Source organism: Acipenser ruthenus, chromosome 55, assembly GCF_902713425.1.
Source record: "Acipenser ruthenus chromosome 55, fAciRut3.2 maternal haplotype, whole genome shotgun sequence".
NCBI lineage: Eukaryota > Metazoa > Chordata > Actinopteri > Acipenseriformes > Acipenseridae > Acipenser > Acipenser ruthenus.
The window spans coordinates 569737-591108 of record NC_081243.1 but is presented as its reverse complement, the minus strand read 5'-3'; the positions used below and the strand labels follow the sequence as shown (position 1 = coordinate 591108).

General features: G+C 44.6%; 1 protein-coding gene across 5 annotated transcripts in view; it reads left to right on the top strand.

Moving 5' to 3' along the window:
- LOC117401765 (GRIP1-associated protein 1-like) overlaps positions 1 to 20291 on the top strand; it is a 33373-nt gene extending 13082 nt beyond the window's left edge. Inside the window, exons 7-28 of one of the 5 annotated variants that reach the window (XR_009320251.1) lie at positions 37 to 197; positions 296 to 344; positions 825 to 895; positions 1522 to 1569; positions 1674 to 1705; positions 2184 to 2231; positions 2723 to 2822; positions 3343 to 3420; positions 4495 to 4587; positions 5757 to 5891; positions 6256 to 6351; positions 6807 to 7019; positions 7551 to 7664; positions 7880 to 7957; positions 8133 to 8228; positions 8675 to 8731; positions 9861 to 9960; positions 12717 to 12847; positions 13353 to 13469; positions 13769 to 13862; positions 15497 to 15605; positions 17032 to 17143. Coding sequence is in view for 2 of the 5 variants with exons in the window: in XM_059017082.1 (XP_058873065.1) it covers positions 37 to 197; positions 296 to 344; positions 825 to 895; positions 1522 to 1569; positions 1674 to 1705; positions 2184 to 2231; positions 2723 to 2822; positions 3343 to 3420; positions 4495 to 4587; positions 5757 to 5891; positions 6256 to 6351; positions 6807 to 7019; positions 7551 to 7664; positions 7880 to 7957; positions 8133 to 8228; positions 8675 to 8731; positions 9861 to 9960; positions 12717 to 12847; positions 13353 to 13469; positions 13769 to 13862; positions 17032 to 17210; positions 18363 to 18455 (2183 nt within the window). In the remaining 3 variants the exon portion in view is untranslated. Of the gene's footprint in view, positions 1 to 36; positions 198 to 295; positions 345 to 824; positions 896 to 1521; positions 1570 to 1673; positions 1706 to 2183; positions 2232 to 2722; positions 2823 to 3342; positions 3421 to 4494; positions 4588 to 5756; positions 5892 to 6255; positions 6352 to 6806; positions 7020 to 7550; positions 7665 to 7879; positions 7958 to 8132; positions 8229 to 8674; positions 8732 to 9860; positions 9961 to 12716; positions 12848 to 13352; positions 13593 to 13768; positions 13863 to 15496; positions 15606 to 17031; positions 17211 to 18362 lie in introns of those variants that run through there. The other 4 variants (XM_059017082.1, XR_009320252.1, XM_059017081.1 and 1 more) reach the window with 4 other exon arrangements.
- The last annotated feature ends 1081 nt before the right edge of the window (positions 20292 to 21372 follow it).

Sequence of the window (21372 nt, the reverse complement as noted above, 5' to 3'; positions counted from 1 at the left end):
GTGAGTCTCTCTCTAACCCCGCTGTACGTTTTGTAGCCCTGCAGGGACGCTATGAGAGGGAGGTCCAGTCAGGGAGAGGGTCCGAGGTAAACGGACTGAGGGTGACCCACACAGACCACCCAGACGGACAGAGTCACACAGAGGAGGAGGTCCCGGGACAGACGGACAACCAGGAGGGAGGAGAGATCTCAGAGCAGGTCTGAGAAAGGGGGCCTCTTTTCACAGGGCTTTAAGTAGAACACTTATGGCATACTTTTCTATAGAAATCCCTCAATGTGTGCCTTTCTATTTGCAGATTGAGCTCAGGTGTACAAAACTGGAGCAGAGAGTCAAAGAGCAGAGTGGTAAGTGTTTCAGTCCTACAGTATCGCTCTGTATATCAAGCAGAACATGTAACTAATGAAAGGGTACATAAGGAGTATTGTGTTTCCACGTGTTGCTACAACTGTTTATGTAAGGTGTGTGTGTTGTTTTAATTTATTTTTTTACATTTTGACCACTTTCTTAAACTTTTAAATTGCATTCCCTGCCTCCAACATGGCTTCCCATGTACCCGCATGGACCTCTCAGAACTACATTTCCCATCATCCTCCTGCTTGCTGCTAAATCCACCTCCGTTACATATGTGAGCAGCAGGATGACGTATTATTAATCAGAAATTGGGGTGGACCAGTACTCGCATTTCAAATTGTCTTTAAGGAAGTGGTTAGGTAGTAATTCAATGGAATAAAATCTTTTTTGTCATTATCAGTCAATAACAATCTCAGTGTTAGCACACCCTAAACAATAAATAACTATCTGCATTGTTATGTCTGTTTTGACAGAGACAGAGTTGCAGCTACAGACTGAAAGAGAGGAAAAAAGACTACTGAGAGAACAGCTGCAGACGCTGGAGGTAACAGTGCGGCCAATATGACTTCCCCTTTAACATGCAATGCAAAATGCTGTGTCTCTCCTGCTGTATTGGGTACAAACAGTAACTTCACCTAATTTGTTGTATTAGGATAGTTCTATAAATATTCTATGCAGGGTTGGGGTCAATTCCGAATGGAATTGGAACTTGTTGGCAAATTCCAATTCAAGAATTGGAATTGGAATTGGAATTGAAAAAATCTTCAGGATACAGAATTGGAATTTGAATTGGAATGAAAGGAAATAGAATTTAATTCCATGAAATTCCACTCATTTTAAAATGCCACCTTTATATTATACATCACTATAAACAATACTGATTGCAACAGCATTGATACATACTTTCAAATACTAGATCTTAAGCATGGCTCAGAGCTTTCAAAACTCTGTGCATTTTTGTAATAAGATGTTTAAGAGCTGCAGTAGTCCTTAATTATTTCTTTATTCATCCTTTATTTCATCCTTTAGTTCTTCACTCCTATGTTGTTACATGCCACTCATTTTTAAAACCCTGATTCTATGCCTTATGTATTTTTGAAATGTGCAGTTCGACACCGAAAAGTTAGATTGATACACACTTAATGATCTCTCACCTTGTTTCTCTTACAGTCAGCTATGCACACCGATTCAACCAAACTTCAGGAAGAAATCAGCAAGGTATGCTCTTTCTTCAAACTGTTGGGAGGCTCAAATACCGCAGGAATCGTCTGTGACTTCTCACAGCTTGAGCCGAATCAATCCTGTGTTGTTTTCTTTTGCAGCTGTCTGACAGGCTAAAGAAAAAACAGGAAAGGTAGGCGATTGGTTCTGTGTTATGTTTCCAGTAGCGTTCTGATACTCGTAATTACATTTAAGTATTTGACGTTTGTATAAATCCATTAAGGTATTGATTTAAAAACAGAAAAAGCTGGGCTTGTTCTTTTTTTTAACAGGCGGGGCGCTCGGAGCGGCAGTACCACAGCAAAAATGCCAGCGCCCCAGAAGTTAAATGCCATTGATTGAAGGACAGGATTTCTTGCTTTGAATGAATGTTGCTTTTAAGCAGATCTGTTTATGCCAGCTTGCTTCAGTGCTTTGTTTTTTGGAGAGACATGTAGGGGAGAAAGATATTTTGCATATTGACTCCCGAAGATGTAGAATTGTTTCCGTCACAGTATGAATATGGAGTGTGATCATCTATCTTTCTTTCCTCTTTCAGTCCACAGTAACAAATAGATACACGTCTTAATTATTCTGCCCTTTCGCTTTTTTTGTGTGTGTTTTTCTTTTAGTTTTCTCCGTTTGCAAACTCAGAAGGAGACTTTATACACCGACAGCAGGTAAAGGGTTACTGATATATTGATTTTTAAAGATCAAGAAATGTTCCTGGAATGTTAGTAAGGGAATTGCATTACACTGTCGCCAAGATGGCTTCACATGCACCTGCATGGACCTCTCAGTACTACATTTCCCATCATCCTCCTGCTCACATATGTAACCGAGATGGATTTACCAGTGAGCAGGAGGATGATGGGAAATGTAGTTCTGAGAAATACATGAGAGGCCGTCTTGGGGCTAAAATAGAAACAGCCAGAGCGTGCTGCAATTTAAAAGTGTGTCTTTGTAATATACTTTTAACCATTGTCGAAAATCTGCACGGTGATTCATAATTCACGCACGATTTATCAGTTCTACTTAAATGTTGATATTATTGAACAGCTCTTAGGTGGCCAAACGGTACATCACAGAGCGACTCTGTCATAGACATTTTTTCTTTGCATATCATTTTTCTTTGATTTATGACTCTCCCTGTATATCTCTTTTATTTCAGGACTAAAATCGAAGAGATTCAGCAGAAGAAGGAAGAGGCGCTGAAGTCAGTCAATATCCGCAACCAGAAACTCCAAGCAGACCTGCAGGCAACCAATCAGGTACCAGTTCCACAATCATCCAACCAATCAGGTACCAGTTCCACCAGCATCCAACCAATCAAGTACCAGTTCCACCAGCATCCAACCAATCAGGTACCAGTTCCACAATCATCCAACCAATCAGGTACCAGTTCCACCAGCATCCAACCAATCAGGTACCAGTTCCACAATCATCCAACCAATCAGGTACCAGTTCCACAAACATCCAACCAATCAGGTACCAGTTCCACAATCATCCAACCAATCAGGTACCAGTTCCACCAGCATCCAACCAATCAGGTACCAGTTCCACAATCATCCAACCAATCAGGTACCAGTTCCACCAGCATCCAACCAATCAGGTACCAGTTCCACAATCATCCAACCAATCAGGTACCAGTTCCTCCGGGTGAGGCGTAGTTGTAAGTGACTCTGCAGCTGATGCATAGTTCACACACCCGAGTCTCTGTAAGTCGCCTTGGATAAAGGCGTCTATAATGGTACTTTTCTGTGTGGCTGATGGGCTGTGTCTCTCTTGCAGGTGGTCGGTGAATTGAAGGAACAGCTACAGCACAAGCAAAAGGATCACGAGGTGGCCCTAAACTCCCTGAAGGAGCAGGTATCAATACCAGAGGCCCCCATTCTAACAGCACCCCAAAAACTAGCGTCCTGCTTGCCCACTTTATTCGGACTAGCTCACATCGGGTTGGGCAGACTGATCACAGCCTCGCATGTAGACTCCACAAGGTGCTGGAAGGTGTGTCAAGGGATCTGTTCGGTCGTTAATAATTTCACGTAATTTGGCGAGGTAGGACCATGATGGTGTTCAAGTTCATCCCAGACGTGTTAGGTTGGATCCAGGGATTATGGGGGCTGTGGAAGAAGTCCGAGTCAGGCTCAAGGCGTTTGGGCATGGAGGACGGGTGCACCATTGTCTTGAAAGTAGCTATCTGGGGTCAGCTTCGTTGGGGTGGACTTGATCCACAATGCTGCTTAATAAACTATTCCTATGGCTTTCCAGAGCACACCAGAGCGATGCCAAACCCAATCTGGTCCTAATAAAGTTGCTAATAAAGATGTTCTGCTTTTGAATTTTCAATTCAATGAGTGATATATCCAGTACTGCAGTGTCGTCCGGGTTACTGGCTGCAGAGCCTGTCAGTCAATAGGGGAAGCAGCTGGTTGGTTAAGGACAGGGATGAAGACGTTGAAGGGGTGGGGACAATTTCAGTGAAACGGCCAAATAGATTTGTTCAACCGAGTGAAGTACGAGATATGTGTTTCTTTCAAAACTTTACATGTGATTCTTATGAACTGCTTTTTGATTTGCTGTGTTAAATGAATGGGGGTGATGGAGTAATGGCACAGTTCGTTATCGTGGTGTCTGTCTATTCTTTCTGATTCCCTGTGCTAATACCCACCTTATCTTCCTGGCTGGTTTTCGCCCCTCTGCTTCTCCTTCTATCATCCCTTTCTTTCCCTACTTCATTTTCTATGTCCTTGTGCCTTCTCTCTTGCATTTTTCTCTCTCCTCCCTGTCTCCTCTCCTCCCTGTCTCTCTTTCTCCCTGTCTCTCTCCCTGTCTTTCTCTCTCTCTCTATCTCTCTGCCTCTGCCTCTCTCTCTCTCTCTATTTCTCTCTCTCTCCTCTCTCCCCCGGCCCTCCCCTCTGTGTGCGTGACATTGTGCTGCAGGTAGCGTGTCAGAGCGCAGAGAGTCAGGAGCAAGTGGAGAGCATCCTCACTGAGAACGATGCACTCCGGACTAACCTAGCAGCTCTCGAACAGGTACTGCACCGTCCCCCCAGACCCTGGATACCACCCTCCCCCCAGACCCTGGATACCACCCTCCCCCCAGACCCTGGATACCACCCTCCCCCAGACCCTGGATACCACCCTCCCCCCAGACCCTGGATACCACCCTCCCCCCAGACCCTGGATACCACCCTCCCCCAGACCCTGGATACCACCCTCCCCCCAGACCCTGGCTACCACCCTCCCCCAGACCCTGGCTACCACCCTCCCCCCAGACCCTGGATATCACCCTCCCCCCAGACCCTGGATATCACCCTCCCCCAGACCCTGGATACCACCCTCCCCCAGACCCTGGCTACCACCCTCCCCCCAGACCCTGGCTACCACCCTCCCCCAGACCCTGGCTACCACCCTCCCCCAGACCTGGCTACCACCCTCCCCCCAGACCTGGCTACCACCCTCCCCCCAGACCCTGGATACCACCCTCCCCCAGACCCTGGATACCACCCTCCCCCAGACCCTGGATACCACCCTCCCCCAGACCCTGGATACCACCCTCCCCCCAGACCCTGGTCTTGCACGGACTGGATTAAAATGTCAATCTCTTTCACTGCCCCTCTGTCTTTTTTTATAACGAGTGCGGCTTACTCAAATCTAGAATAAAAAAAAACATATGAACATAATTTAGATATTTTATTTAACATCATGTAATCAAAGAAACTACAAAATGATATCGCAAAAAAAAAAGTCTACCGAAAGTATTTCATGTTAGATTTCAGAATGCCACATTTTTCAGTTTTTGTCCGTTTGTAAAACTACAAAGCGGTGTGCAATTCAATCTGCGAACGCAACATTGTTCAGCAGGTTTCATTCGACTTTATCAAGCAAAATGAGCTCATTCTTTAGAATGATGCAAGACTTTTGACCTGTTTATACAGTTGGGTTTTTAACTGGAGCAATCTAGGTAAAGTACCTTGCTCAAGGGTACAGCAGCAGTGTCCCCTCTCAGGGATTGAACCCACGACCCTTCGGTCAAGAGTCCAGAGCCCTAACCACTACTCCACACTGCTGCCCGTTCACATAGGTATTTTTTCAATTCAGTCAGTTCAATTCTCAGTATAGTGAGCTGTTGTGTACAGAGGGATGGGTAGTAGTTTTCTGAACTGACACATTGTGTTTGTGTGTGTGTGTGTGTTCGTCAGATCCAGACTACAAAGACCCAGGAGATGAATCTCCTCCGAGATCAGAACATGGGTTTGATTGCGGAGCTGCAGCAGCATCAGGAAGACAAGGAGAGCTTCTTGGCTCAGAAAGACGATCTCCACTCCCAGCTCCAGGTTCGTGGTGTGGTCAAGCCGGAACTACTTTCCACAGGCAGCAGCGCTGTAGCCGTAACCTTGCACCATAGGCAAGCGAAGTCACATGACTCCCCTCTCCCGCGCAGCTGTCTGATTCGGTCATTTCTCTTGATGCAACGAAAAGAGCATTAGGAACTATACAAGCTATTTCTTTAAGAAGCTAAAAATGCTGACCAAGATGATGGCAACAGACAGAAACACAGACGAAGGCTCTGACCCACACGCACACACAGAAATAAAGTAAAGCAAAAAAGGGAAACACTTGGTGGACATGACCTGATATTGTATTAGCTGTGATCCCTCTGTATCCTGGCATTAATCCTGTCCTCGCTCTTGTTTCTAGGAGGCAACTCGAGCGAGCGGTCGTTTACTGGAGCAGTTGACAGAGCTGGAGCAAGAGAAGGAGAAATTGCAGAAGGACCTGGAGGAAATGCACAAGGTAGCATTAAAAAAACAACGTTAAGACTTCTAGCGTTGAGTAGCTGCTTTTTCATATTCCACGCTGGATCGTTCTCAGCGCAGAATAACGCTGTTCCAAATTGCGTTTCCAAACAGATATCTAAAAGGTCTTTGCCAGACTGCAAACGCAGTAACAATTAATCTGTTTGTCAACCGTGATTTAGATTGCATATGTCAGTTATGGGGAAGTTGTGTGATTATGTTTATTAACGCTGTGATCGAACAGGACAGCTCATTCGAGAGATCGCGACCCTACAGAAAGTGGTCACGGATAATTTAAATCAGAAATAAAGTATTTGTTCTGCCTTCCAGAGTTATCGAGAGAGACATGGTATACCAGGAGAGCATGCCCCACGCCAGGGCTGCGCCAAATCAAACAGGGGTAGCCCGGTTCTGATGTTAACTCTTTCTCTCTGCGTCGTGTCTGGTTGTCAGATTGCAGACAAGCGCAAAGCCATGCTGGATGAGATGGCGATTGGGACGGCGCAGGAGAAGTCGAGACACAAAGAGGAGATGAGCGACGTGAGGCTGCAGCACGAGAAAGAGGTGCTGAGCATCCGGGCCAAATACGAGAGAGAGCTGAGGGGACTGCACGAGGAGAAGCACAGGACTGAGGAGGAGATCCGAGCACAGCTCCGAGAGGAGAGGGTGAGAGAGGAGCACAGCTCCGAGAGGAGAGGGTGAGGAGGGAGAGGGAGATCAGAGCACAGCTCCGAGAGGAGAGGGTGAGAGAGGAGCACAGCTCCGAGAGGAGGAGAGAGGAGCACAGCTCCGAGAGGAGAGGGTGAGAGAGAAGGAGAGAGGAGCACAGCTCCGAGAGGAGAGGAGGAGAGAGGAGCACAGCTCCGAGAGGAGCGGAGGAGAGAGGAGCAAATCTCCGAGGGGAGAGAGGAGGAGAGGTGGGGAGATCAGAGCACAGCTCTGAGAGGAAAGGGTGAGAGAGGAGCACAGCTACGAGAGGAGGAGAGAGGAGCACAGCTCCGAGAGGAGCGGAGGAGAGAGGAGCAAATCGCCGAGAGGAAGAGAGGTGGGGAGATCAGAGCACAACTCTGAGAGGTTGAGGAGAGTGGGAGGAGAGGGGGGAGTGTCAGGTACTCTGTCACTAGAATAAGTCTGTGCCATGCTGAGGCTGTGTGTATCTGGCCTGAGTGAACCCGAGCTGTCCCTCTGCTGTTTCAGGCGCGGAGCAGGGAGCTGGAGGGGCTGCAGCAGATCGTGGAGGAGCTGAAGCTGCAGATCCAGTCCATGGAGGGGACCAAGGGCTGGTTCGAGCGCAGACTCAGAGAGGCAGAGGTAGGTACTGCTACTCACTCACCTGGGCCGTTCACAAAGAAGCACAGTTACAACACATGGCCACCAGGGGTCATCTGTGCGCTGAGTATAATAAAATAGAAAAAAAAAAACTACATTTCTTTTAAATTGTTTTCTTATACGTCAAATTATTTTGTGAGCTGTAATTCCTTGAATTGAACAGATCTATTTCTGGTATCCCTTCTCTCCTCCTGCAGGAAACCATTGAGAAGAATTTACTGGAAAAGCAAGACGAGATCAGAAATCTGCACGAAGAGCACGCTGCACGGCTACAGGTGATTCAGTTCCAGCGGTTTGATTTCATACGCACAGAAAATCAAAACTACAGAAGCAATGGGGTGTTCTAATAAATGTGCACACAACTGTATATGTTATATTTATATATATATATATATATATATATATATATATATATATATATAACCGTCTCTCTTCTCTCCCATTTCCCAGGAGAAGGATAGTGAGATAGAGAGAGTGAAACAGCAGATGGGAGAGGTAGAGAAAGAGAGGGATGATCAAGTGACCACCATCTCCAATCTCAAGCAGGTAAGAATTCTCTTTCCCTGCTCCACTGGCACAGAGCAGAGGGAGGCTGTTCAGAGAGTAGAAGAGCCTCCCTTTCTCTTTCTCTGCTCCACCAGCACAGAGCAGAGGGAGGCTGTTCAGAGAGTATAAGAGCCTCCCTTTCCCTTTCTCTTTCTCTGCTCCACCAGCACAGAGCAGAGGGAGGCTGTTCAGAGAGTATGAGAGCCTCCCTTTCCCTTTCTTTCTCTGCTCCACCAGCACAGAGCAGAGGGAGGCTGTTCAGAGAGTATAAGAGCCTCCCTTTCTCTTTCTCTTTCTCTGCTCCACTAGCACAGAGCAGAGGGAGGCTGTTCAGAGAGTATGAGAGCCTCCCTGTAAGACAGTGCTATGATGAGTAAGTAAGCTGACTGGATTGTATTGCAAACCTGCCTGTGTCTAACAGAAAGTTGTCGTTTTGATGTCTGCAGGAAATCAAGGACACAGTGGATGGACAGAGGATCTTGGAGAAGAAGGGCAGTTCAGCGGTAAGTCTTTTACCCTGCTTCCGCGACCACAAAACAGGGCGCGGCTCTCTGATCAGGTTTTGTATCTCAACGCTCCATGTTGCCAAACAGGCTACGAAGGAGGTGCTGTGTGGAGAAGAAACCGACAGGGAAAGGGACTGCCATTGTGGCTGATTTTTATTTCTATAGGTGACGTGTTCTTCATTGTTTTTTTTTTTCTTTTAAGCTCTCTTGTAAAGCAGATGTTAAACTGAGAAACGCACCCTGGCTTAATTCTCATTTGAAATGTGACCCTGTGGTTACATTTAATGGGGCTAGCTGTGGTCTGCTAAAGCGTGCAGCTCCAGGCCATGGAAACGTGGTGCAAGCTACGTGGTACCTGTTGTGGGTGTTAGGGTTGTCTTATTGTCATTTTGATTTGGGTATTAACAACACTTAAAGTACATGTTTCCATCCATTAATTATCTGGAGCAGCCTATCGATCGACAAGGTTAGCACAGCAGAATACCTGCAGAATTCGACAAAACCAGGGCACGTAAAAATTTATCACTCTAATCAGTCTGCAGGTATACATTATGTATGTTTGTCTACAAGACTAAAACCTCGATCAATCTGTCGCTCGCTCGATCAGTCGATCCAGCTCGCTAGCTGTCTGGCACAGAAATGAACGCAGTGCTTAGGAAATGCTGATGAAGTCGTTCTGGGTGACCAAAACGTTTTCATACATTCATTCGCGTTGCTCAAAAATGTGCAGTTCTGAAAGAAACACACATTTTAGCAATGTGTTTTTATTTTACTACCTGATATCTGGTACTGCACTAGGTTTAACATTCACTGGCTTCCTGTCTGCCAATAGCCAGTGTCCCACAAGACACTGCAAAGACTCAGGACGAGCAAACGGACCTTGAACTGAGATCGGTTTCTTATGTGCAGTTTGATGTTTTGAAGGTTGCATTGTCGTGCTAATCAGAGTCGATTCCTGTTTTATGGTTGCAATTCCGACTCCTTCGATTTCAGAGAGATTTGTTCAGCTGCTTTCATTTGAAGCTCATTTAATTGCCTAACAATGTGACTTCGAATGAAGTGAATTTGTCGCTGCCGTGAGAAAGCTAATTCTCTCCCGCTCCCCCTCTCCCCCTCTCTCCTCCAGCTCAAAGATCTGAAGAGACAGCTACAGCTGGAGAGGAAACGAGCAGACAAGCTACAGGAGAGACTGCAGGAGATCTTTACCAACTCCAAAACCAAGACAGGTACAGAAGCTTTCTGTCTAGACCATACACTGGGGCACAATGCAATATAATCCAATACAAATGTGTTGTCCTCCAGGGGGCGCTAGCTCATTGACATCCACTCTGGAGTCCCTGGGTGTAGAAGAGAAAGCTGGCTTGGTTGTGGGATCGGAGGACGCCCGTGGGGGGTGGGGGGGACAAATTATTGGACACTATAAATTGGAGAGAAAATCAGGGGTAAAATAATTGGGCAGTAATATTTTTTCTAGTCTGATTTACATTATGGTTTACATTCCTGGCTTGGGAAACACCCATGGCAGCAAAATTAGAATGAAAACGATGCAATTTTAATTAAAGCGATTAAAAAACGAAGCAGTAACAAACGATGAGACAGAAACCTCTTTGCCCGATCCTTCAAATACAACTGAAAACATGCAGCAAGTCCATTTAGAATTACGCTGAGATCTCGCACTTAGAATGTCAATGCCTTGGTGATAATTGAATGATCGGTCCGTGCAGCTCTAAGCAGTTAGTGAATGCACTCTGAATGTAAAATAAAATGCACCAAAAATGTCCCTGTTTCTTCTGAGATTTGGTTTGCGTGTCACAGGACGCAAGACAGCCACATTGACATCCAAAACAGTCACACTGAGTCTTCATTCAAGAAGGCTTGGTTTAGTTGCCCTTGAAGAGAGAGAGAGAGAGAGAGAGAGAGAGAGAGAGAGAGAGAGGAGCGTGTGCCCTATCGATCAGTGGCAGCTCTCGTTTCTCTCCCTCCCTCCCTCTCTCTCTCTCTGCCCTCTGATAATTGTGTCTTTCACAGTCGTGTCGGTTTGACCTACCTAGATATCACTAGCCCAGCTTCAGTCTCCTTCCTCTGCTCAGAATACAGCAAGCTTTGCATAAAACCCAGACGCCAGCATTTTAGAGTGATTACCCAAGCATTTCCAGATCCATTTTCTTATTATGCTTTAGATACCATTAAATGATTCTTTTTTACATTTCCCTTCCTTTTTCACAGTGGTTCTGATTTTTTATTTTTATTTTATATGTTTATTTTTTTTTTATTTCTATTACATTTTTAAATAACGCACACACGCAGTCTTATAATACAATCTTATAATAGAAACATATTCTCAGCTATACATAAACCCACAACCCAAACCCAGAGTTTTGCCATGCTTTTTAATATGCTTTAAAATGTTTTTAATATGCTTCCCTATGCTTTACCAGACCTCTCTGTGCTTTACAATGCTTCCCTATGCTTTACCAGACCTCTGTGCTTTACAGTGCTTCCCTATGCTTTACCAGACCTCTCTGTGCTTTACAATGCTTCCCTATGCTGTACCAGACCTCTCTGTGCTTTACAATGCTTCCCTATGCTTTACCAGACCTCTCTGTGCATTACAATGCTTCCCTATGCTTTACCAGACCTCTCTGTGCTTTACAATGCTTCCCTATGCTTTACCAGACCTCTCTGTGCTTTACAATGCTTCCCTATGCTTTACCACACCTCTCTATGCTTTACAATGCTTCCCTATGCTTTACCAGACCTCTCTGTGCTTTACAGTGCTTCCCTATGCTTTACCACACCTCTCTGTGCTTTACAATGCTTCCCTATGCTTTACAGACCTCTCTGTGCTTTACAATGCTTCCCTATGCTTTACCAGACCTCTCTGTGCTTTACAATGCTTCCCTATGCTTTACCACACCTCTCTGTGCTTTACAATGCTTCCCTATGCTTTACCACACCTCTCTGTGCTTTACAATGCTTCCCTATGCTTTACAGACCTCTCTGTGCTTTACAATGCTTCCCTATGCTTTGCTGTGCTTTTACTCAAACCCACTGCCTTCCACACTGCAGCCCACCTCTCTTTCTTTCTTTCTTTCTTTCTTTCTTTCTTTCTTTCTTTCTTCATGCACCGTTGTGTGTAGACGGCAGTAGTTTCAAGTTTGTCCTTATGAGAGGCCCAAAGATGACTCTCGTTTTGCAGAGTGGTGAATACATTTGAGTCCCAAAGGCTGCGTCAGGGGTCTGAGGTTGGCTCGGACTGGCTGCTTGGCACAGCCAGGATATCTTCTTAGAGGCATCTATAATTCAGACCTCCTTCAAATTTAATGGTTGCTCTTCGAAAAGTGCAGCCACACGTAGATTCACTCTCCCTGTGCAGAAGCTATTAGGACCTCTTACCCTGACACCCCCACACTGTCGATTTGCTGGCCCTGGGATCAGCCGAGTTGCCCTTGTCTGTACCTACTCGAGTGGAAAACTGCCTTTTTCTCTTGCGGCTAAAACAAATCACGCTAAGGAAACCGAAGAAAACACAGTCTGCTGCACAGAAAAAACATTTCTCTCCCTGGCTTTGAATTTAATGGGGTGCCATATTTCAGATGCAGACTTTATATTTGCAGGGTTTCAGACACAGTTACTCATGCAGGTGACGTTACACCACCCCCACCCCCTTCTAAAACTTAAAGCAGAGCAAAGTCTAATAAAAACATAGTGAAAGCATGGTAAAGCATAGGTAAGCATTGCATAGCACAGCAGGGGTGTAAATGAGACTCCTATTCCTTAGCGCTTTGATCCAGTCCTGGTTTTCAGTTTGATAAGACACACCTGAGCTTGTTACCTGTACGCCGTGGCTAATCGAGCTCGTTGTAAAACCTGGAATGGATCAAACCGCTGTGCAACGGGAGTCTTATTTCCATCACGCTGCGATCAGTGTTACAGTGCAGCCCCTCTCTGTCTCTCACACTGTGCTCCTGTGTTACGTCAGGTCTAGAGGAGCTGGTCCTGTCTGAAATCCGCTCTCCCAGCCACACGCAGACAGGAGACAGCAGCAGCATCTCCTCCTTCAGCTACAGGGAGATGATGAAGGAAGGAACTGCAGCACAGAGCAGCAGCAAGGTGCAGTACCCTCGCCTGGCCACTGGAGCGGAGGGGGGCGCCATATTCCGCTTCGATTTAGAAACAAAAACGAATGCACAAAATCAGTTTTTTTACATCATTAGTTTATTAACATTAACTGGTCTCTTTTCAGGCTTTATTTTCACTTTGAATCGGGTGAAATCTATTTAACCCGCCACCACCAAACTGTATAGTAACAAGAGTCCCCACATCCTTTGTACTGTACAGTTCCGAACACAAGCTTTCCCACCCTGTAGAATTAACTAATCTTGCTTCATAAAATCGAGTGAAACCTGCTGGATAATGTTACGTTCACATATTGAGTTACACGCCGCTTTGGAGTTTTTCCCCCAAAAAAATGACAATTAAAAAATGTGACATTTCAAAATCTAACATGAAATACTACTCTCTCTCTCCTCTCTCATGTCTCTCTCTCTCTCTCCTGTCTTTCTCTCTCTCCTCTCTCTCTCCTCCTTTCTCTCCTCTCCTGTCTCTCTCTGTCCAGTCGAACACAGGCAGCCCCCAATCTCAGCGCCCTGCAGAGCTGTCCGATGATGAGGTGGGGGAGCTGTTTCAGAGGCTGGCTGAAGTGCAGCAGGAGAAGTGGATGCTGGAGGAGAAGGTAGACCATCTGCTGTGCCGTCTCCACCACTGAAACACAGGGACTAGCAATACACTGATATAGTGGCAACTACACCACTGAAACACGGGCTAGCGTGACCTGAGCTTTCTCCCAGAACGTAAGGTCATTAAATGATTTCTGATAATAACTAGGTGCAACAGTTATTGTGTCTTAACGATAAAGGTTTATAGAGGTGGAGCTTTTGAATATTGGACTCAATAAATGGTTACCAACATTCACAGACAACCAGACGGGTTTCCTTCCAGATTGAGATTTGAATACCATCTTACTGTTTTCAGGTGAAACATCTGGAAGTCAGCTGTTCATCAATGGCGGATGATATCTGTAAAAAAAGCTCAATCATTGAGAGGTACATCATGGACCGCAGAAGAGGTAGAGTACCTGCATGAGTCCCACCCTGACGCACCTTTTGCTTCAGGGCTGGTGATAAGACTCCTATTGCATTCGATCCAATCCCTGTGCTTTGAAACAAATTGCTTTGTGAAGTATTCAGACTCTTGACATTTTTCAAATGCATTTAAGGTCTAAAGAAGGATAAGGTGGGACGTGATTTTTGAAGTCCATCTGTAGATGAAATTCTGTCAAAAAGTGAAGGGACTCTTTATAATATATATATGTCTTTATAATATACAGCACTAGACCCTGATATTGATGCGATCCAGCCCTCTGAAATGTCTTTATAATATATAGCACTAGACCCTGATATTGATGCGATCCAGCCCTCTGAAATGTCTTTATAATATACAGCGCTAGACCCTGATATTGATGCGATCCAGGCCTCTGAAATGTCTTTATAATATCTAGCAGACCCTGATATTGATGCGATCCAGGCCTCTGAAATGTCTTTATAATATATAGCGCTAGACCCTGATATTGATGCGATCCAGCCCTCTGAAATGTCTTTATAATATATAGCACTAGACCCTGATATTGATGCGATCCAGCCCTCTGAAATGTCTTTATAATATACAGCACTAGACCCTGATATTGATGCGATCCAGCCCTCTGAAATGTCTTTATAATATACAGCACTAGACCCTGATATTGATGAGATCCAGCCCTCTAAAATGTCTTTATAATATATAGCACTAGACCCTGATATTGATGCGATCCAGCCCTCTGAAATGTCTTTATAATATACAGCACTAGACCCTGATATTGATGCAATCCAGCCCTCTGAAATGTCTTTATAATATACAGCACTAGACCCTGATATTGATGCGATCCAGCCCTCTGAAATGTCTTTATAATATACAGCACTAGACCCTGATATTGATGCGATCCAGCCCTCTGAAATGTCTTTATAATACACAGCACTAGACCCTGATATTGATGCGATCCAGCCCTCTGAAAAGTCTTTATAATATATAGCACTAGACCCTGATATTGATGCGATCCAGCCTGTTTTTTAATTTGGCAGCATACAGGTCTGTATGTTTCAGAAGGAAATGCTTGGTTTCATGTAAGATTATAGACCATATTACAAACATCTCTAGCGATCCCAGGAGCTTTGCAATAAAAAAAACATTGGCCAGTCAATCCAGCTCAGATATAAACTCGCGCAAATACAATACACCCTCGCTGTAATGGAGCTTTTGGGATCCAAGCCTTTTGTTCGTTATATCGAAGGGTTTGTTATAGCGAAAGGACAATCAAAATGAACGATAAACTGTTGGAGTAAGTTAATGAGATTATGAATACAAGTCTCTTGTATTCAGTGTTCTGTCTCTGCTTTATCTTGTTCGTTAACGAATTAAGTTGCATTGCAAAAAGCAAAAATCCCAATTCGAAGCTGAACTTGTATTCCAAATCTTAATCCAACAAGCAAGACTCCCAAACTGAGCTTCTGTTCCAAATCAGCCTCGACGTGTAAAAGCTTTTTCTAATCGGTTTTCCTTTGCCCGCACGTTTGCTGAACAAGCCAAAAAACAAAGTGCTTTTTGACAACCTGTATTTACGACAGAGAAATGCCTGCGTTACTCTTTTTTTTTTCCCAAACAATATAGTTTCCAGCTTTGTTGCAACATGAAATGATCTCCGTTTTGACACAGCGCGCAGTTTTTATTAAGGCAAAGGAGCTGACTTCGCTGCAGAGGTGGCATCCTGTGCGTACAGGTGGGGATGTTGACAGCGTGTGTTTATGTGATCTTTTTAATTTTTTTTTTATATTTGGGGTCCAGGTTCATTATAATGAAGTTCATTCTAGCGAGGGTGTACTGCATGTGTTTTAAATGTGATTCCACTGCCAGCATTCCTGACTATTATTATTATTATTATTATTATTTATTTCTTAGCAGTCGCCCTTATCCACATTATTTTTACATACAATTACCCATTTATACAGTTGGGTTTTTACTGGAGCAATCTAGGTAAAGTACCTTGCTCAAGGGTACAGCAGCAGTGTCCCCCACCTGGGATTGAACCCACAACCCTCCGGTCAAGAGTCCAGAGCCCCAACCACTACTCCACACTGCTGCCCATGACTTGGGTTGGAGTTCCAGAGGCAGGGAGGCCCCTCCTGATTTTAGAGGACTAGGATTCCAAGGCATTCGCTGATCTCAAAGGTGCCAACAGGTCCTGCAAATCTAAAACCTTGAAGGGCTTCGGAAGCAGAGTTTTAAAATCAATCCTGGATTGAAGTGCAGTGATGCAAGAAGCAGAGTAACTATTAATCACCAAACAAATTGGGCTTTGGCAAAAATTGCTCTATTTTGTATCTATTTCTGTAACATAATTTATAATTCTCTGACCCTATTTAAAAAAAAAAAAAAACAGACCCTAAATCCTTTAATCCTAACATTATGTTGCAGTGAAACATATTTACACACTCTGCAACCAATCCCTAAACATCTTCTGATGTTCCAACGCTGTGCTAAATTGCTTAATTGAACCCCAATCCAGATCCTGAAGTAGTTCTCATTTTACCTGTAAAACCTGGAGTGGAATAACCCTCCAGGACTGGAATTTTTTTTAATGTTTTCATTGCTGGCTAATACTGTTTGTTTTGCACCATATACCTTTTTAAGAGCCGGATACACACACATAATGTTTCTCTCTCTCTCTCTCTCCCTCTATCCCTCCCTCTCTCTCCCTCCATTTCCTTTTTCTCTATCTATATTTGTCTGTCTATCTCTTAATCTCTATCTCTATTTGTCTGTCTATCTGTCAATCTCTCTCTCATCTGTATCTCTCCCTCTATCCCTCCCTCTTCTCTCTCTTTCTCTCTATCTCTCTATTTGTCTGTCTCTCTCTCTATTTGTCTATCTCTCAATCTCTATCTCTCTATTTGCCTGTCTATCTCTCAATCTCTCTATCTCTCTCTATTTGTCTGTCTATCAATCTCTCTCTCATCTGTATCTCTCCCTCTATCCCTCCCTCTCCTTTCTCTTTCTCTCTATCTCTCTATTTGTCTGTCTATCTCTCTATTTGTCTATCTCTCAATCTCTATCTCTCTATTTGCCTCTCTCTCTCTCTCTCTCTCTCTCTCTCTCTCTCTCTCTCTCTCTCTCTCTCTCTCTGCTTTGTCTCGTCATGGTACCAGACGTGTCACCAGCCACGGCAGGGACCCACGGCGGCCACCCTGCCCACCCAGAGCGAGGCATTCTGGGAGCCGTCCTGCGAGACCTGGTCAAGCCGGGCGACGAGAACCTGAGAGAGATGAACAAGAAGCTGCAGAACATGCTGGAGGAGCAGCTCACCAAGAACATGCACCTGCAGAAGGTAAGAGAGACCCATACGTGTGCGTGCGTGCGTGCGTGCTGGCACCCTCCTCCTCCACGTTGCAGAATAGTTGCCTGACCCTGTTCCATCCCTCACCTCCCTCCAGTCCAGGGCAGGATTGAGGCACGAAGACTGAACTGCTCCCTCCCTCCCTCACCCCCCTAAGAGAAAGGGGGCTCCCTCCAGTCCAGGGCAGGCTTGAGGCACAGAGACTGAACTGCTCCCTCCCTCCCTCCCTCACCCCCCTAAGAGAAAGGGGGCTCCCTCCAGTCCAGGGCAGGCTTGAGGCACGGAGACTGAACTGCTCCCTCACCCCCCTAAGAGAAAGGGGGCTCCCTCCAGTCCAGGGCAGGCTTGAGGCACGGAGACTGAACTGCTCCCTCCCTCCCTCCCTCACCCCCCTAAGAGAAAGGGGGCTCCCTCCAGTCCAGGGCAGGCTTGAGGCACGGAGACTGAACTGCTCCCTCCCTCCCTCCCTCACCCCCCTAAGAGAAAGGGGGCTCCCTCCAGTCCAGGGCAGGCTTGAGGCACGGAGACTGAACTGCTCCCTCCCACCCTCCGTTACAGATAATCCCTCCATCCTATTACCTCGGGGAAAGAGGGTTCCCCGAGGCTGCTGGCTGAGGTTTTGGAGAATGCCTGGCAGTATGAATGACCTCGTTGTTCCTCCAGCTCTGCAGCCAGTGTGCTTGTGCAGCATTTGAAAGTTTAGCACGCTCATGGATATTTAGTTCAGCTGGGACCACCAGCAATGGAAATAAAGGCCCTATTCAATATTTAATGCCGCTTTCTACTGAGTGGATAATTAGTGCAACATAAAACTTTTCCATTGCAGAGAAGCCCAGTGATGTCTGAGATGCTGATAACGAAGCTCGGTATGGACAATCCTTCGCGCTCGATTTTTGGAGTTTTATGAAATCAAATTATTCGTGAGTTTTAGCTAGCGAGGGCTTGGTTGATCCATTGAGAATTATCTGTTTGGTACAGTGAAGATTTTACCTTGTAACTGTAACTTCCGCAACACATGTTATTTTCTTGTTACGTTGAAAGTTAGTTGATCGGTCCGCTTCTTGGTCTGTCCTTGGCTCTGGCACCCCCCCTCCTCCACGTTGCAGAATAGTTGCCTGACCCTGTTCCATCCCTTTCTTTCAGGATCTCGAAATCCTGTCTCAGGAAATTGTCCAGTTGAGTAAGGGGTGTGCCTCCACTCACGTCAGGGACCAAAATCCAGACACGAGCAGCTAGAGGCAGCCTGAACCAAGCCACAGCTCCCCCCTCTCCACGCCTCCCTCCCTGTTCCCACGGTTACAGAACCCAGCAGAGCTGCTTCATCTGCGTTTGGACTGTACCACTGCACCAGAAGAGAGGGGTGGGGGGGGGGGGGGGGGGGGGGATCTCATTTTCCTGTTGAATGTATTTTCTGTATATCTTTCGTCTGTATCTGGTAACAAATTGAAATTGTGCAGCCTGGCTGAGGCTTGCTCCTCTTTTTCGCACAAGAGCGATCGCCCAACTGGGCATGCTCAGGATGAAGTCCAGCTAAGAACTGGCCTGCAGTTCCGTGATCAAGGTAAAGGGGGCAGTGTTGTCAATGGTGGGGGGATTCAGTTCATGATGGTTGGCTAAAGGTGATCAAGATTATCAGCTTATTTAAAATAAGGTGTATGAAAACTGGAGAGATCCACAGAGCATCTGTTGATTTTTATAACAAGATTTAACTTTGCTGCATGAACATTTGCCTTGTCAATTACATACAGTTTATGTTCTTATTTGTTCAAAGAACATTTGATGTGGTTAAGAAAATATTCATAGTTGCCGCTTACAGTAAAAATCCAATGTTGCAGATTTTGTCAGTGATCAAGTCACTGGCCCAGTGATTAAAGAAAGGGGCTTGTTACCAGCATCCCAGTGTTCAATCACAGTTCAGCCACTGTCTGTGACCTCGTCACTTCACCTCCTTGTGCTCCGTCCTTCGGATGAGAGGTAAAACAAACAAGGTCCTATTGGAAGTGACTCTGCAGCAGCAGTTTTGATGCGTAGTTCACTGCCTAGTCACTGTAAGTCGCGTTGGATAAAAGCGTCTGCTAAAGGACTCCAGAGCTGGTATCGCATTGAATGTCGAATTTCTCCAACCTCAGTCCAGCTGCTTTTGTTCGTTCTGCCTCAATACCACTTTTGAAGGAAGCATATGCAGTGTGATTCACAAATAATACACTCTGTGGAATAAACTTCATTACGAAACATGTTCAAAATCGTAACTGCATGTGGTCATTCACTGATTCCAGTTACCTATAGTTAGTTATCAGAAAGTGGACACTGATAAAAAAAAAAACCGCTGGATCCCCTTCTAATGCTGCTCCATTAACTGTTTCCTGACCAGATTTATATTTAAACCGGTTCCTAACTTTTAAAATAATTGTAGCTAAAAAAAATAGTTCCACTGTGTATTTGTGATGTCTTTTTTTAACAAACATGCATTTTCATTTTAAAACATATCTGGGACAGGTTAAAGAAATCCCTGTTTGCAAGCCAAGTTTTTTCAGCTGTCTTCCACTTCCTGGCTCACCTGGAAGTTGAAATTGTCCCCACCCCTTCACTGGCTTCTTTCCTGTCAATGGACCAATCAGCTGCTTCCCCTTTTGACTGACATGCTTTGCAGCCAGTAGCATGACCAAGGAGACACTGCTGAGGTGAAATGACCTAGGAAGTAAAGCAGTAACTGACTTCCTGGAAGGCAAGACACGCAAACTGAGAACTTCCTTTAACCCAGATATAACATGTGCTGCTTTCAAAACTACACATTTCAAACCTATGTGGGTGTAGACGTTTTGAAAATGTATTTTATTAGCTAAAATGCTCCAGTTTTGCCAAATAAAATCCTGGGTTATTTCAAATGTATGACTCCATTCATCATAGGAAATTAGATTCAACACAAATGCTTATTTATTTTAAAAAAAAACAGCAATGCTTCTCTTAATGGTACCTTTGTAATAAATGATGTGTGATAATTCTGTTTATCAGTCTGTGTATGTTCTAGTACCGTTAACAACAGAATAATAAAAAAAAAGCTGTATAAAACTATTTTGGAAAATGTCTAAATACATTTTTGTGCCACTGTATTTAAAAGGGGTGCTAACCAAGATTTGAACCCTTTCAGCCACACAAGAAATCGAGCACTTGTAGTTCAAGCGGTTTCTTCTTAAAACACATTTGAGAGGGGCTCAAGCGGCATTTTTATCTGTATATGTTCTTTGTACCTCACAAGGTTCAAACCCCACTCTCTTACCTCTCATTAGCACTGGTCCCCATTTCTATAACTCTATATTGGAATAACAGAATCTCATCGATATGATATTTGAAGCCTGATAGTTAAATAGAAGGTAAGAAATCTGAAAGTAGTGATTGGCAGTTTTATTTGAAGTCTTTAGTGAGTGTGTGTGGCCGTCAGGAAATGGTCAGCACCGAGGGATTGTGGGGCGTGTGACCCTTGACCTGCAGGGAACTCTGGGACAGCTGTGTCCCGTCTGTTGTTTGTCTAATGTGTCCTTGTGAGATGTATACAATGGTTTTCCTCAAAAAAAAAAAAATTTGTCTGTGCAGCTCTCTGTTTTAAAAGAGACTCACAATACAAAACAACACGCTGAAGACTGACACTGTTTACAGATGGCATTCACATAAATAATACACACCCTTACTGCTGCAAACACACCCTGTGGTTATTCCATTAAAGATTCAATAAATTCCATAGTAAATATTTTATCTTTGGCCAGTGTAAACCAATATTGGTTCCCCCCAGGATGACATCATTAATAATAATAATAATAATAATAATAATAATAATAATAATAATGTGAGCGCTCTGAAATATGGTCAAAAACGTCCATCCACTAATGGATTTCGAAAAGACAGCTTTTCCAAAGTGCGTGTGGAGTCATTTGCTATTTTTATCTAATAAGAATCTCAAATAATATTAAAGTTTGCTTGACAGACCAGTCTAGAAATATACCAGCATTTTTTTTCTTCTTCAATTTTTGTAAGTAGCTCTACAATAGAGCAATCTCGCAGAGTTTGTTTATCGAGAGAGTCTGTGCAATTAACAGACTGTGGTTCTCCATCAACCCAGCTCTTTATAATAGATCACATCGATTTGTACTTCAGCATA